This window comes from Morone saxatilis, unplaced genomic scaffold (genome assembly GCF_004916995.1).
Source record: "Morone saxatilis isolate NCDOM2014 unplaced genomic scaffold, NCSU_SB_2.0 Contig20, whole genome shotgun sequence".
NCBI classification, from domain to species: Eukaryota; Metazoa; Chordata; class Actinopteri; family Moronidae; genus Morone; species Morone saxatilis.
Window position 1 is genome coordinate 15434930 of NW_023339763.1, and position 16551 is coordinate 15451480.

At 39.1% G+C, this 16551-nt stretch overlaps 1 protein-coding gene across 6 annotated transcripts in view; it reads left to right on the forward strand.

The window, feature by feature from the left end:
* ltbp3 (latent transforming growth factor beta binding protein 3) overlaps nucleotides 1–16331 on the forward strand; it is a 34034-nt gene extending 17703 nt beyond the window's left edge. For 2 of the 6 annotated variants that reach the window (XM_035666338.1, XM_035666343.1), the window contains exons 5-29: nucleotides 914–1000; nucleotides 1198–1314; nucleotides 1430–1591; nucleotides 2669–2776; nucleotides 2924–2937; nucleotides 3020–3089; nucleotides 3381–3458; nucleotides 4424–4552; nucleotides 5380–5511; nucleotides 5600–5728; nucleotides 5862–5981; nucleotides 6639–6761; nucleotides 6912–7034; nucleotides 7254–7373; nucleotides 7634–7762; nucleotides 8035–8205; nucleotides 8382–8462; nucleotides 8761–8889; nucleotides 9045–9182; nucleotides 9290–9430; nucleotides 12503–12631; nucleotides 14336–14497; nucleotides 14584–14673; nucleotides 14809–14937; nucleotides 15278–16331. In XM_035666338.1, the coding sequence (XP_035522231.1) occupies nucleotides 914–1000; nucleotides 1198–1314; nucleotides 1430–1591; nucleotides 2669–2776; nucleotides 2924–2937; nucleotides 3020–3089; nucleotides 3381–3458; nucleotides 4424–4552; nucleotides 5380–5511; nucleotides 5600–5728; nucleotides 5862–5981; nucleotides 6639–6761; nucleotides 6912–7034; nucleotides 7254–7373; nucleotides 7634–7762; nucleotides 8035–8205; nucleotides 8382–8462; nucleotides 8761–8889; nucleotides 9045–9182; nucleotides 9290–9430; nucleotides 12503–12631; nucleotides 14336–14497; nucleotides 14584–14673; nucleotides 14809–14937; nucleotides 15278–15429 (2963 nt within the window). In that variant the 3' untranslated portion in view covers nucleotides 15430–16331. The remainder of the gene's footprint in view (nucleotides 1–913; nucleotides 1001–1197; nucleotides 1315–1429; nucleotides 1592–2668; nucleotides 2777–2923; nucleotides 2938–3019; nucleotides 3090–3380; nucleotides 3459–4423; nucleotides 4553–5379; nucleotides 5512–5599; nucleotides 5729–5861; nucleotides 5982–6638; nucleotides 6762–6911; nucleotides 7035–7253; nucleotides 7374–7633; nucleotides 7763–8034; nucleotides 8206–8381; nucleotides 8463–8760; nucleotides 8890–9044; nucleotides 9183–9289; nucleotides 9431–12502; nucleotides 12632–14335; nucleotides 14498–14583; nucleotides 14674–14808; nucleotides 14938–15277) is intronic. The other 4 variants (XM_035666339.1, XM_035666342.1, XM_035666341.1 and 1 more) reach the window with 4 other exon arrangements.
* The last annotated feature ends 220 nt before the right edge of the window (nucleotides 16332–16551 follow it).

A 16551-nucleotide genomic window follows, 5' to 3' on the forward strand; every position in this document is an offset into this window, starting at 1 on the left:
TTTTTGAACTTTGTAAATAGGTATACGTATATAAGTATAAGTTTACTTTGTACAGAACCAGTTGTTTTCTTCTCCTTCTTGTCTTTATGTTAATCTAAGCTAATTACCTCCTGGCTCCGGCTTTATACTGACAGTAGCACACAGACACAAGAGTGGTATCAACCTTCTCATCTAACTCTCAGCAAGAAAGCAAAGAAGCATATTTCCTATACTTTACAAAATGGCAGTTTTCCAGCAATAGTTGAAACTTTACAGACCTCACTTCAAAGGAAATCACGCTTCTGGCAAAAGTGTTAAAATTCCTATTCAGAGCAGAAGTCGGCTGTCATACTGTCCTTCTGGCTGCATCCCACTGCCTCCCTGAAGTCTCCCCAAGAATTATTTTATGTGTCATTGTAGTCACGTCCCAATGAACAGTACAAATGGGGAATCACATTAACATTCACACTTTCAGTCTCAATAGCTTTCATGGTGTTTCGTTCATGTGACAAAAGTAGCTGTGTGACCAATGGAGTAAAAAAAGAGATTCAAACCTCACTTTCTTTTACACCTCTGCACTGCACATTCCTTAAATTGTCAGAAAGAAACTTCAGTTGTATTTCCAATGCAGTGGATTCAGGAAAACACCTTCTGGGTGCTTTAAGATAACAGCTAAACATCCCATTAAGTTTTCTGACATTGTTAAATTGTGAACATTTCCAGATATTGTAGAAGTTGGTGTTGGGAATTCTTCACCTTTTACAGGCAACTCACATGAGCTGAAATTCTACTACTACAACTATTTTTAAGTAGATTGTTGGGTTGGGCTTGTACAATTTTATTTTAGTTTGTATCTCACCGCAGCCCTTTCATTCCAGAAACACTCACGCTTTTCTTATCTTTCCCTCTGTGCTTTGCCTTTCTCCTCCCCTAGATGCATCTGTCAAGCAGACCATTGTGGAAGACTATGGCTCTACCTGTCCACAAGGCTATAAAAGATTCAACAGCACTCACTGTCAAGGTAAAACAGGCAGGATGTAGCTGAGCTAATAGCTAAGACCTCAGTTTGTTTCTGTTATTTCCTATTTTAAAGTATTTAGAAATACCCTTCCCATGTGATAAATCTCCAGTATCTATTGCTTTCTGAATACATATCATACTTTACAGTAAATCAGAATAACTTTTTTCCTTTTTACACCCCACCTCCCAACCTTGAAGACATCAATGAGTGCTCCATACAGGGTGTCTGTCAGAACGGAGACTGTCTGAACACACTAGGCAGCTTCAAATGTTCCTGCAAGGCCGGGTTGGTGTTGGACAGGAATCGATGTGTTGGTGAGTAAGAAACCTATCTTGGTTTTCTCTCTTCCCTGCCTTTTTACTGTTTATTCACTCAAATGACATTCAGTTTTCACTCCAAAATTGGATTCTCATTCCCAAATGAAACCAGAGTCAGAGTCTCCAGCTGAGCAGGCTCAGTGCTTCCTGATAGCGTCCGAGGCCAGGGGCTGCGAGTACCCGCTGCCCACCCACCACACACAAGAGGTGTGCTGCTGTACTGTGGGCAAAGCCTGGGGACGCAACTGTGAAAGATGTCCTCAGGTGGGCACAGGTGAGTGGACAGGCTGAGAAAATGGACGTTATGTTGTCATGATGACACCTGTCTGTCCGTCTGCATGTCAACACATTTAATGAATACTTAATAAGTACTTCAGAACCTATGATAGAAACTATCACCACAGGTCTTTACAGCATAAAAGTGTGTATTAAGGTCGATTTCTTTGTTCTTACTCCTTTAAAATGCATCGCTCATAGTCATCCAATCCCTGTGTGGTTTAATCTTAATTAAAGATTTTATCTGAATACTCATTAGGTTTGATATATTGTGGTGAAGTCATTACGCAGCTCAAGTGCATGTTACTCACTCTTCTTGACTGATGATTCTGGAAATGTAAAGATATACAATTTAGACAGAATTGAATATTAATTTTAAAGGACCAGTGTGTAACATTTAGGAGGATCTATTGTCAGAAATGGAATATAATATTAATGTATGAGTATGTTTCCATTAGTGTATTATCACTAGAAAATAAGAATTAGTGTGTTTGTGAGCTGTTTTTATCTACAGACGCCATGAACCACCATGAGTCTACAGTAGTCCAGAAAGGACAAACAAAACACTTTTTTCTGAATTTTTTTCAGACATTTCACGGATTTTGCAGTCACCATTCTTTCTCCCTCTCACTTGGAAGGGGAGGGTGAAGCGAATGAGTTGCAATCTGCAACTACATCACTAGATGCCATTAAATCCTACACACTGGTCCTTTTAAGGAACATTAACTGCATCCTATTACGTTATTATGTGTGAGATTTCTGCTTGTTTCTGTGCTGGATTAATAGTGACTAATCAGGTTCCAGCTCCAAATACATTCTGTGCTTAATATCTATGATTGTATATATTGTCTGCTGTCATATAATTATCATGCATTTTTTATACAATTTATGCCATGCCATATTCCAGGTAGTAATGTGTCCTGCTTGCAAATATCAAAAAAGCAATTTTGGCAAGACGCTGATGAATTGCTTTAGTGATTAAATTGGCTGGGTTTATTTTGCAGAATGTGAGATTCTAAAAAAGTGAAAGAAAGTAACAGAAAAATCCTCTCCTCTTTCTCCATTTGGTGCTCAGTGGCCTTCAGTAGAATCTGCCCTGCTGGGAAAGGTTACTCTCTCCAAAATATAAGAGAGACTGTTGCCTTGCCTCCCTTCATCTTCCCACCCAAGCATGACAAGGAGGGTGAGTCCTTGAATACTTTTCACACCACTCAGGTGTTCTCCGAGGCATCAAACATTTCTACATGGGAAGCCTTTGTACAGATCATGTGAATTCTCAGTGATTAAAAGGCAGTTTTAACACCTCTCTCTCTCTCTGTTTTCCTTTCAGTAATCAAGGGGCCGGTAAGACATTATTTCTGTGTTTAATACAGTAATATTAACTGGTTATTTTTGCTTTTGAAACCTGATTATCTCTTTTAATCAGGAGAGGCTTCCAGAGACGACGACTCCTGTCCAGCAGGCTCCCACCAGCACCAGCAGCCCTCGTGTGCCTGGTAAACTCACCTCTAACCTCACCTTTCAGATTCAGACTCCATAACTCCAGTGATAGAACATGTTGAAATGCAAGTGGACATTTATTCGCTATGGGTACTGAATGCACTTTGACTGTCACAATGAGGAGAAAGCTTCCGTCTTGCTGCTAACTGCAACAAGGACTGATAAAAACTAGTGTAGAGAAAAGTTTCCCATGTGTGGTGAAGACAAAAATATGAGGACTAAAGTTCAACATGTCATATTTCCTCCTAAAGTCTGTCCGCCTCATCTCTCTTCTGTTGGATCCACAGTTGTTAAACCCACCCCTCCAACAATCGTCAGATTGACCCCAGGCAATGACCCCTTCGAAACACAGACAAAAGTCTTGCGTGAGTTCCCTGCAAACCTCAGACTGACTCAAACATCTATTCTGCATTACGCTTATACAGTTACTTCTATAAAGGCTGGTTCATGTTTCATGCCCCTTAAAACTGGAAAACCCAGCTCTCCACATTCCCCTGTATGAGCAGATATTGTGGTGAGCTTTGGGTCTATCACTCACAAATGACATGTTGACTTTCTCCACATAATAAACGTAATTTATGACGACATGCAAGAGAGTTATTCAAGCACTGAGCAATCCCTGTGGATAGAAATTAATATAAAATAGAAGTTTAAACACTAAGTTAAGTCCAGTCAGAAACATGCTTCTTTAATGGTTAACTGAAGGTTTTGGATACTTTGCACGTTGTGTTCCTTCAACCATGAAGCATGAACCAGCACTTGGTTATGTTCACACTCTTCGTGTTTTATGGAAGTGTTGCCATAATGATAGTTTGTGCTTGTATTTAAAAGCATGTTATGTGATACACATTTCCATAAAAAAATCCATAAAAACAGAAAAACATTCCTCCAAAGACATCAATAATAAGCACTGACCAGAATCGCAAAACTGTCTTTATTTAGAAGTATTGCAAACAACTACTTCTATCTTTTCTACTTTTACCATTTTTTTTATTTTGATATGGTCTAATCCGTCTTGTGTGTCGATTTATGATTTTTTTGAAAGCACTAAAGAAATCCAACATAGTTCCTCTTTCAGAGCGGCCTCTCTTTGTCTGTCTGACTGACACCTGTCATTGGCTTCGATGTGAAAATGACACTTTAAAAACTCAAATAGTGTGAACACGGCCAAAGATAGAAGAACTTTGGTATGGCATGGGTGTTATCAGCTTCGTATATATACATACATATATATATATATATATATATATGTGTGTGTGTATCCTCTATGTATCTATATATATGCATGTATATATATGATGCTGGTCCTCTCTGTGTTCCCTCCTTGAAGCAGAGACAGATGAATGCAGTTTAAGCAGGAACATTTGTGGCCGCGGCGAATGTGAGAACAGCCTGAACGGCCACATCTGTCACTGTCACGACGGCTACCATCTCAACCCACAGAAGAACATCTGTGAGGGTAAGACAATGGTAGAGACGCTGGTCAGAGGAGGTGCAGGGAAGGAACGGTGATGAACAGCAACAAGAAACTTTCTCATGAAGTTTCTTATGCATGGGTGTCCCCTGACAAGTCAATATGGTTCCAGGAAATTATTTTCTTATTTGTTTCAAGCAAACAATTCCTCTAACTGATAGATATACAATGAATAGGAAGGATAAAAGACAACTTACAGCTCACATTAATATGTACTGCAGAAACGTGCATAGATTTTAAGCAGTAGCTTTCATCCTGTCTTCTGGGTCATGTATGAATACTAAGATCAGCTTTAAAAATAGTAACTTCAGCTCTTGCATCTAATCACTCCAAGTGTTGGTTATTTTCTTAATCAAAAATAGATAAATGACAAGAATGATGAATGAAAGAATGAAAACATTTTCTAATCTCAGTTGCAGACACGGCTGGCTGTTTTTATTTGAACCCAACCCGATCCTCGTCCTGCCTTTCATGTCTCAACTCTTAAGGATCATTCACTTCTAAAATTATGATTTTAATTAATTATAAAGTTTCTCTCTGCTCGTTGATAATCAGATTTTAAGGGCCAAGCCTACGAGCATGGAGTGAAACAGATGTAAGATTAGCTGTGTAGCTTTTGTCATGTATGTGAACGGAGATCTCGCACACTATCACTAAAGACACTATGTTGGACAAGTGATGAAAAACACTTCCTGGAATCAGAGCACTGTGTCCTCTGAGCTTTACCAACCCTCTATTGTCTGTTATATTCAACACTGTTCTCATCACGTGGAGTCAGTGCACTTTCCTCACTCTTCTCTCCTGTTGTCCAGATAATAACGAATGTGAGTCAGAGCCGTGCGGCCATGGAAGAGGCCATTGCATCAACATAGAAGGAGGTTACAAATGCCACTGTCGTCAGGGCTATAAACACATGGTGCAGCATGGGAGACTTAAGTGCATAGGTAAGTTAGGTTGAGTGATTTCCATGTTAAAATCTTTTTTCTATAAGTCATCAGATGCTGCATTGGCTCCCTCCGCTCTGTTTTGCAGATGTTAATGAGTGCTCTAAGCAAGACATCTGTGGTGTCGGAGGACAGTGTGTGAACCTGCCCGGTTCTTATAAATGCGAATGTCACAGCGGCTTTAGGAGCAAGTCACACCGTCATCCAGCCTGTGAAGGTACAAAGACAGCCATTATTATGATGGATTTATTATGGATATTAGTACACAGGCTTTCCGATGACAAAATACTCATTATGTGTATGTCATTATAACATGCTTGTGTCTGTGTTCTTCTTCCCACTTATTCCAGACATAAATGAGTGTTTGAATCCCAACACTTGTCCCAATGAGCAATGTGAGAACACACCAGGCTCCTATGAGTGTGTTCCTTGCTTGCTTGGTCATGAGGCCAAGGCTGGCACCTGCTATGGTGAGTGCAACCCTGCAGAGTGCAACCCTGCAGATTCATATATTAACTTATTTTTTGTGGGACACAGCCAAATGGAGGGCACTATAATCATGCTAAAATTTCAAGAAATTCAGTGACTCCCATTTGTTTTATCGGGCTGTGAAGATAATTGAGCTCTGTGGAAAATGGGCAACAGACTCAGCAGGCCTGAAGAAAAGCCAAATAAACTCTTTAGTATAGGGTTGCATAATTATTAATTTAGTCAACTTAGAAGTATTTGGCCTACAATTGTATATACAATAAATATCAAGAATCGAATAATAAATCAGGTATTAAAGCAGTTTTGAGGCCACTGCATGAGTACCAAACATCACAGTTACAGTATAATAATATATAGACTTCATTGGTGGAAACAAAACACAACGTAGTACTACTGATATATGTTGAAATATATTAGTATCAATATCAGCCATCCCACGGAAATTATGGAATCATTTCAAAATTATAAATCTGGACTATAATGATAATACAAAAAACACCATTAGACCTTCTTAAAACCAAGCATTCACATCACTAACGTATAAATGTTGAACTTAAAAACAGCAATCCACTGCTACAAATATGTCACTGTGTTGCATCACTGTACTTTCTTTTGATCTCTCCTACATGTTTAATCAGACATTAATGAGTGTCAGAAGCCTGGAATCTGTCCTAATGGCCGCTGTGAGAACCTCCCTGGTACTTACCGCTGCCTATGCAACGAGGGCTTCCTCCCATCTTCAGACAGCAAAGGTTGCAGTGGTGAGTCACACTTACTTAACCTTTACATGAAATTATTAATTTCAGTCTGCTAATTATAAGCAGACCGAGTTGCTTGTAATGCTGTTTAGTGATTTGGTGCTGAAGATGTAATGAGGAATTCTTGTGAATGTTTTTCCTTCTCCCAAACAGACATTGATGAGTGTGAGGATTTCAGGCTGTGTGCTTATGGCCACTGCATCAACACAGAAGGCTCCTTCCGGTGTCAGTGCTACCCAGGATACCAGCGCACACAGGAAGGCAGCCACTGTGAAGGCATGAACTATTCAACGTATTTTGATAGCGTTCACATGGAACCAATATGCAATTATTTATCACCTGAAACTCAACAGACACATATTGTCACTTGATAACTAACTGCACATATTTAGTGCAACTGAACTTAGTTTGAATTTGACCAGTTCATTAATGCATTTCGAAACTGCTTACCACATGCTTCACATTCCGACATTGTTTTTATCTCCTTCCCTTCAGATATCAATGAGTGTGAGAGGCCATCTAACTGTCAGAGGGGCCGCTGTATCAACAATATGGGCTCATACCACTGTGAGTGCCAGAAGGGCTACGTGTTGGTCGGAGGCAGGAGGTGCCAAGGTGAGTTCTCTTCAAAGTGTTAACGTCATACTGTTATTAGAAAACTGGTAACTAGTAACTAACTCATATGGCTAAATTGCAGTGTAAAGCTCTCCTTAGGTTTGTTTTATCTATAGTATTTTCAATATTTCACCGTCATAAACTGCAGTTAAAGACTGAGAAAAGTGGGCACATGTTGTCTTTTGTTTTCTTTACATTTAATCAAATGGTGTTTGGACTGAAACAAATACTTAGAGCACCATGTGTGATTTCCCTTTCAGACAGAGACGAATGTGCCGAGGACAGAAGTCTCTGCCAGCCCTACGGTTCTTGTGAGAACAGACCGGGCTCTTATATATGTCTGTGCAATCACGGTTATATCCTCTCAGAGGACAAACACCGCTGTGAGGGTAAGCCTGCTCTGATTCCTTCTGCTTTACTGTAAACCCACATTTATCCCAGAGCTTTAACCAGGCCTGAATATTTGATCCCCTTCTGTCCCAAACCCAAAACATTTCAGTTCAAACCCAAACCAACCATAGTTGTTTCAATTATAATCATTGGTCATAAATTACCCAAGCTTTCAAATTAAAACAAAGGCTAGCTTGGCAAGCCCTGTCCAGTCAATAGATTTGCTCACAAAACCTCTGTTTCCTAACATTCAACATGTTTGCTTCTGTAGCAGTTCGAGTGATGACGGACGAGAAGAAGGAGTGCTACCTGAACCTCGATGACACTGTGTTCTGCGACAGCGTCCTGGCCACCAATGTCACCAAACAAGAGTGTTGCTGCTCCATTGGAGTTGGATGGGGAGATCACTGTGAGATCTACCCCTGTCCTGTCACCCAATCAGGTACATTTACAGAAGTGCTAACACCAGTTCGATTTCTGTTTCTGGTTCATCAGTGCTAAATGCATGCATCTGAGTTAAAGTGTCCACCAAATGGTGAACATTATGTTATATTCTTAATCTACGGTATACTTACGTATGTACTGGTTAATAAACTCTGCCTGGTCTTCTCCACCCAGATGAGTACCACTTCCTGTGTCCAAACGGTCAAGGTCTCTACTATGGTGAAGGACTCCAGTACAACCTGCCTGCCTATCATGGTAGATATAATATAACTAACTATATTCATATACTTCAGGGCTACACAGTGATATTCTTGCATTTGCACAGAAATTATATGTTAATATGAAAAATTTTATATAAAAACTATTATAGTAGCACTTGAGTTTATCACCTCTGTACTTATCCTTGTCCAAATTAGTTGTCAGTTCCTAATCTTTACAATTATAGTCGTTCATGAGATTGTTAAACTGTCCTCATTACGTCGAACAAGATTTCTCATAATTCACCGTGTGCCAGTCTGTTCATGAGAAGAGATTTTTCCTTCCTTGTCTGCAGATATCGATGAGTGTTCTTTGTTTGCTGATGAAATCTGCAAGAAGGGTCGCTGTGAGAACACGCTGCCAGGCTTCGAGTGTTACTGTCAACAGGGCTTCTACTATGACAGCAACCTTCTCGAGTGCATTGGTAACTGCCTAGACACACAACATAAAATGGCACCTCAAAATTTTCCCACAAAAATGTTGTCAAAGTTTTGTTTACAATTGTAAAGGCAGAACAGTTTTTGCAGATGCGTTGTAACTGATTAATGTTGTTCCTTGCGGTTGCATCTTCCCCCTCAGATGTGAACGAATGCCACGATGAGTCTATGTGCACTAATGGTCAGTGTGTCAACACTGAAGGGTCCTTCTACTGCAACTGTAACCGGCCCTGGACTCCAGACTCCAACAAGTGGAAGTGTGTGATGGCTACAATAGCAGGTGAGTAAAATAGTTTCTTCTGCCAGTGTCCCAGACAGCTTATTCTGCATTTAACTATCTAATGAAAGAATTATCTTGAATGTTGACTAAATCTTTTTGTTCTACAGATGTGAATGAGTGTGAGGACCCAGCCAACTGTAAGAATGGCCACTGTGTGGACACTCCAGGGTCATACTACTGCATCTGCTCTCCGCCCTGGACCTTGGCCACCGATCGTAACAGTTGTGTGACTCCTGAAGAGCAGGCTGGTGAGTGCAGACACTCTGCAGTAGGAGGGTTATGAAGAGCAACAAGGTGGGCAACAGCAGTTTATTCTGGATAGAGAAAAACAAATAAATCATAGTGTTGGCTATCTGCACTTGTGGGAGGCACTATATGTGAGACAAAACTGATTTCCGTGCCAAGTTGAACAAAGACAGTGGAGGAAGCTACTTACCTTTTTGCTGGCATCATTGTACTAAACAGAGACGAGAATAGACAATCAAGCTTTGTAGGTAGCTGTAACCTTAACTAGAAGGCATTAACATCATCACATTGAGCAGACAGATCAAATTTGACCCACAAAGTTTTGTCTCAGAAATTATGCAAGCATGCTGAATACGTTTCAGGTTTTTGTGATCTTACTCTATCACTTTGAGTCTGTAATTGACATTGTTGATGTAGTTAATGAAGTTTTTACATACAGTGATGGCAGGAGGATGATGATGTTGAAGGAGTATTACAGAGCCATCCTACGCTTAACCATGTCAAAACAAATAAAAACAAAATAATTTTTATTTTGTTCAACTGAGAACATGCATTTTAAATCAAAGTATAGACAATCAACGGATAGACAAACATGCCAGATATAGCCATACATATATCTATGTACATTTTGTACATGTGATGGTAAAAATAGTTGTGATGTGTTGTTTGTGTATGCAGGTTAGTATTTATATTTTCTTTTAGCTTTAATAAACAGTGTTGAAATTAAATAGGGGTGTTGAAATATTTATACACTACTTATACACCAACAGAGAGTAGCTACGGCTATATTAAGACGTATTCATATATTCTATGTCGTAATGTAAATCAAGTGAGGAGATGCCTTTGTAATTGTAAATATAGTCTATGTCTGAATAGCTGGCGCGTTAGTTGCAAACTGATACAAATATTTTGCTGGCCACGCTGAAAAAAAGTATTTGTCACACAAAACCTGAAGCTAATGTTCTGGTTGTATTGATGAAGAGGATCTGAACTGTTTTCTTAATCATGGCTAGAGGTTGGGTATCTGCAGTTAAATCCCCCATGTTTAAAGAAAGAAAGGTTGCGGCCACCACACTTGCAGAACCAAATGCAGTGAGGAATGAGTGAATAAATTTCAGATGCCATAGCCATGCTATGACTTTGTTGCCAGAGGTATTTTGTAGGAAGTGTTGTCTGCAAATGTGGTGAATTCATGTCCCCTGTACATTCAGGATGGGAGATGTGTTTGCTTTCTTGCTTTTAAGTCAAATATGGTCAAGGTGGAGTCTGGTCAAGTGTGTCCTTGTCAACTCCTTTGTTGACATACCTCCTGAGCCAAGGTCTGGAAAATTCTGCTTTGATTATAGTGAGGTGCTATTGCTGTTGTTTGCAGATGATGCTGTCCTTTTAGTTTGTGGCCATAAGTACTTCCTGTTGCAGTTTGCAGCACAGTCTGTCACTGTTTGGACAAAACTCTGTGCCTCCAAGTTTGAGACTATGGTCTAAGCATTACTCAGCCCAGGTGAAAGTGGAGTGGAGTAGTTTAGGTAACTTGGGATCTCATTCAAAAAGTTGACATTGACCTCTGGGGGGACATTGACTATGATAATACAGACATTGTAGCTGGCTGTGATGTTAAAGACAGAAATTTAAGTGCTAATAAGTCTTCATTTTGAGCCTCACCTATGGTCTCACCCTTTGGGTAGTGACTCAAGTATGGATAGAAGCAGCCAAAATAGGATTTCCCTACAGTGTGACTGAAGTTCATAAGGATCTCCATATCAAGCTGCTGCATCTTGGTATTGAAACTAGCCTCTTGAAGTTGTCTGAGCACCTGGAAAACCTCCTTTTGTTAGTATTCACGCATGACTGAAATGGAAGAGTAGCAAAAAAAATTTAAATCTCTCATCTGACCTGATAGTTCAGGATAATTCCTGGGTTTTTGAGAATATGAAGTATGGATGGTTCTTGTCTCCCTGTTACTGCTACAACTATGACATAAAAAAATAAAACTAGACACTGGATGGGTGGATATTCACTGAGCTTAAAACCAATTTACTTGGACACTAAGCTGTGCAATCCTCTGTACTTGAGAACTCTGAAAAACTGAGCAAAGCCACAGTTATTCTTTGATCTAATCAATCAATTGTTGCAAATTGGGCAACAAGTTATTGGGACTGAATTAATGTGAATATGGCTAGTACTGTATTTGGCTTGGATTTAGAACAGTTGGACTGTAGAAGTTAGAAATCTGTATTTAGATCCCTCTTTTGAACACCTTAATGCATGCTGGACTCTCATTCTTCAGGTTTCAGTCCAGTGACACCATATTTGGTTTTATTTAAGCTTCAAGAAAAAACAAAAACAAATAAAGATTAGAAACTTCACATCGCGGTACACACTGGCCAACATGGCGGTATCATTTTCTCTGCAAACTGCCTGCATATCTCTTTGGCATATAATATTCCTCAGTTGAAGTGTTGCTGGAACCAAGCTTCCTGTTTTAACCTGCAGCCTTTTTGCAGATATCGCAGAGTGGTTGCATGTTTACTAGAGACCAACTGCAGTATTATGCATGACCGAAGCTCATTTTGTCATAAGCAGAACCTTGCATGCAACATTCATGGTAGAAACGTAAACAAAAAGCAAACGGGACATAGGGGGGTGGACACAATAACAGTATACACTGTACATTTTTATCCAATCCGCTACAATATCACTGCAATAAATGCTGCATCTGAAGCTTATAATGTTCAGTTTTTGTTGAGACTCAACTCTCTGCGACTTGTTTAACCTGACTGGTATTGGTGCATAAAAGAGGTTGACTAAATAATGTAGTGTAATGCCACAATATCACACACAACAGCCTCAACAATTAGCACAGAGTTGAATAAACATGTTTTTGACACAGTCTCAGAAAAAACTGAACATTGTACAGTAAATATCACAAAGGGAGTGTTTATTGCAGGATTATTGTACTGAATTTTATGATGTAGCACAAGTTTTCTTTATTATTGTGTCCACCACCTACAGACTAAGAGCTGGCCCCAAGCAGATGTTCATACTGTAACCAGTGTCTGTGGTGCCCTTTGCAGATGTGAATGAGTGCCAGGACCCCTCGTACTGTAAGAATGGGAGGTGTGAGAACACGCCCGGCTCCTTTCACTGTTTTTGCGACCCTCCCCTCACCTTCAGTGCAGCGCTGAAACAGTGCGTCTATGACGGTGGGTAAAATCAGCGTCAGCTCACCTGAGCATGACCGATCGAAATGAGTTTTGGCTTACGTCGACATCTGCCACTCATATTGCTCCTTGTAATTCCTCCCAATCTGTGTCCCATCTGGCCTGTACTGGCTTTATGTAATGCAGTTTTCCCTCTTACCCACTTTATAGAGACAGTTCCCATTCTTGAAAAGATACTACTTTGTGTAGTTATTAAAAATACATATCGAATGTTCGCATTTATGCACACAAAGCAAAATCAGAGTATGTTCAGTGGGAGAAAAAGTGATTACTTTTATTGCATTTTCTCTGCATGTCTATGTCAATTTGTGTCTCTTTTGTCTGTGTTAGTATAGATGATAAAATTGATTCGTTCTTGTAGAGAAAAGACAGACTCAGCATTTGAAAACTGTTCATTTAGTGGAGAATGAGGCCTGAGCTCAATAGTGATAATTTTGCATGTAAGATATGTGATTCACACTACTTTAATGTTGTGAAAGTGATTATTGTCATTAGTATGGCTAGTTAAATATTTGTGACTAAGGCTATAGGACTATTTAAGAGTGACACATTGTAACTAGCAGACAAAAAATGACATTGAAGACTATTATATTCGTTCTACACAATTATATTGAACATACTGATTCACAAGTAATTGAGCTGTAACAATAAGCTGTGTGCCTAATGAGAGTAAACTGGCAGCATATCTTCATCATCAGTTCAACACATGTAGCTGCCATTAATCTTTTATGTCAACCAAACTGCAAGCACAGTGCATGAAAGATTGGTAATTAGGAAACTCAATTTTGATAGTTCTGCCCAGAATTATTATATGACCATAGGTCAGCCTTTGAGTTTAGAGTAGGTGTCTCTTCTTATCATCATTTTATGCTTTGTATAATTACAGCAATGTATTTAACACTCGAAACAGATACATATTAACAGATGCACACACGCATAACACTTATGGACAGGTCAGTGACTTAAAATGAAATTGGTTCTCATTTGTAGATATGACATTGGTTTTGATATGAGTTTGGTAACTTTTGTCTGTAGATTCTAATATTTGTATGTGTAAATAAATAGTTTAATCTACTAAAGCATATTAGCTTCCATGTGCAATGACAAGATCACCATACTGTACACACAATATAGAAGCTTTAGTTAGCTTTTCTTAGCTGTCTCTATTATTTACAGAGGGAATATAGTGTATGACATAGCAAGCTGAAAAGCTGGTGGACTAATTTCTGCTCTTTGGCTGATACATGCTTGGATAGACTCCTGTTCTCTGTTACCCCCCAACCATAAAACATGTGTACAGAGAATAAACGGATGGGTGCATTTTATCCATCATCTATATGTAGATTTTGGTTGTCAGTAACAATATCATCTCATTATTGTAAGTATCAGAATTTCCGATTTCACGTGCTGAATATATCTGAAATGACATTCATCCTTAAAGTTATAAATTTATGAACAGTATAATATTTGCCTCTAGACATCCTTCACTGGCTTGCATAACACTATTTTACTTAGAAAACCTGATATTAATCTTAGAGTTCAGGACTTGCTGAATGTGGCTTCCTGTACTTAAACTATATATATACTGTAACGGAAACGGAACAAGTCTTGTTAATCTGATAGTGCCTGAATTTTCACATTTTAGCCTTTAATTACTGTTTTTTTTATCCTTCTTTTTTTACCCAGATCGCACTGCAGCCCACAAGGACGTGTGTTTCAAGCAGGTTGACGAGGGTTTGATCTGCAGCGAGCCCATTAACCTCATGGTTGTGACCTACTCTGAGTGCTGCTGTCACTATGGTCGTGGCTGGGGGCCCGAGTGTAACACATGTCCACCCAGAAACTCAGGTTAGCAAACTGAAGATGTAACTGGCCTCAGCTTTGATTGACTTCTTTTCTCTTGAGCTAAAAAGACATTTATTCCTTGTGTTCAGAGATGTTCAGTCGTCTGTGTGACATGCATCTTGAGACTGAGTCTGATGGGGAGCAGGATTTCCTGGCAGCTTTCGCCAACTACAACCCAGGTAAAACCATACACAATTTTTGTAAATATCCAATCATATGTCAGAAAACACTATTTGTCCCCAACCAACCCCTTATTTTCTAATCTCTTTCTGTCCCACATTTACTCCTTTCCCCTGCATGTTTTTCTCTAAAAGGTGACAGTTCAGAGGAGGATTCAGATGAGTGCAGCTGTGCAAATGGCCGCTGTGTCCGCTCCTACCTGGGCACCATGTGTGAATGTAACATAGGCTTTAGACTGGACCACTCCCGCACCCGCTGTATAGGTTTGTACCTGCTACCTCTACAAAAATACCTATTTTTTCATTAGTTCATTATTTCATTAATATTCAGAAACCAATAGATAATAGGTATGTGCACAGACCAATACCAAGGATTTATCATTTTACAACCCAAGATTCAGATCAGAATCAGAATCAGAAATTCTTTAATAATCCCAGGGGGAATTTACTTAATAATTGAATAGTTGAATAACAAAATGAGAGTTTGCAGTTCCTTCATGCGACACACTATTGAAAAAGATAATTACATTTATAGGATTTATAGGCTGTCTCTCTTTTATACATTTTACACTTATTGATAAGTGCTTGTGTTTATTTCTTTCAGACATTGATGAGTGTGCAGAACCAGGAACTCGTGCCAGTCCGTGCAAGAATGCTCGCTGCGTGAACACTGCAGGCTCATTCAAGTGCTTCTGCAAGCACGGCTTTGTGGCCACACGCAGGCCAAACATATGTATCCGTCGCAGAACTCGGTAACCTCTGTGTGTCACTCTGTTTATGCCTATTGACAGTATGCAACACAGACTGCACCCTGCACATGCTGTACATACACTCTCACAGTACATACAGGGGACTGTGTGTACACAGTGAACCTAAAAACAGGAGTTCTCATCAGGAGCCCAATCATATAAGTGGCTCATATGAAATGTACAAAACATATCATTGTCAGCTCCTCTTTCACTTCCCATCTCACATTTTAAGAAATAATCAATACTGACAAGGAATATGTTTGTTTGTTTGTTAAACATTTTTTGTAATTATTGTTTTTTAAACAGTTTTTTGTTAAGTTTAAATTGTGCATTTTTGTGATTTTCTTTCCATTGATCTCCCTGTTGTATTGATCTTTCATTCTTAATTTGAATCTATTCTCAAGCCACCTCTTGTTTTATTAAGGAAATGTGTTTCAAAGATCTGTCTGGTATTCCTACTTTGTACTTCAGCCCATTCAATATTTTACATTTTACGGTATTCCCCTTTACATTCCCACAAGTCCACATTTTTTCATGTTTGATTCTAAACTTACATCATCTGAGTTGTGTTTTTTAACCACACATTGTTGATTTTGTGTTATTGTACAGTTTGTCTGATAGATCAGCAATTTCTATAAGAATGGTCCCTATGTCATCCCTGTTTATTTGTTGGTGTGAAATATGAGAAACCTGAAGTTTTTGTATAATTTGACATGTGGAACTCAGTGGACTGTAAGCTAAATAAAAAGGTCATGCACTTAGCAATGGGTGTAGTGGAAAAATGTGCTAAATTTAGCTTATTCCAGAAAACCTATAAAGTTTGACATTGTCATTATTGCTGCAAGTATTTAGGAAACCAAAGATGCCGCTGAGATAAAAGAATTTAATTAAAAAAAGATGACAACCAGTCATGCATTTGATTTTCTTGTGTTTGGGGGTGTTCATGTTTTGTTCACACATATTAAAACATATAAAGTATAAAAAACAGATGTATTCAGAGTTCACATACAGTCAGTTTACATAGTACTGGGGACTGCACTGTGGTCATGCACGCCTGGAAAAGCAAATAAACCCAGCACATGGCAGGGTCTCCACAGGTCTTCCATTTTTGTTGTTAGTATGCTATTTT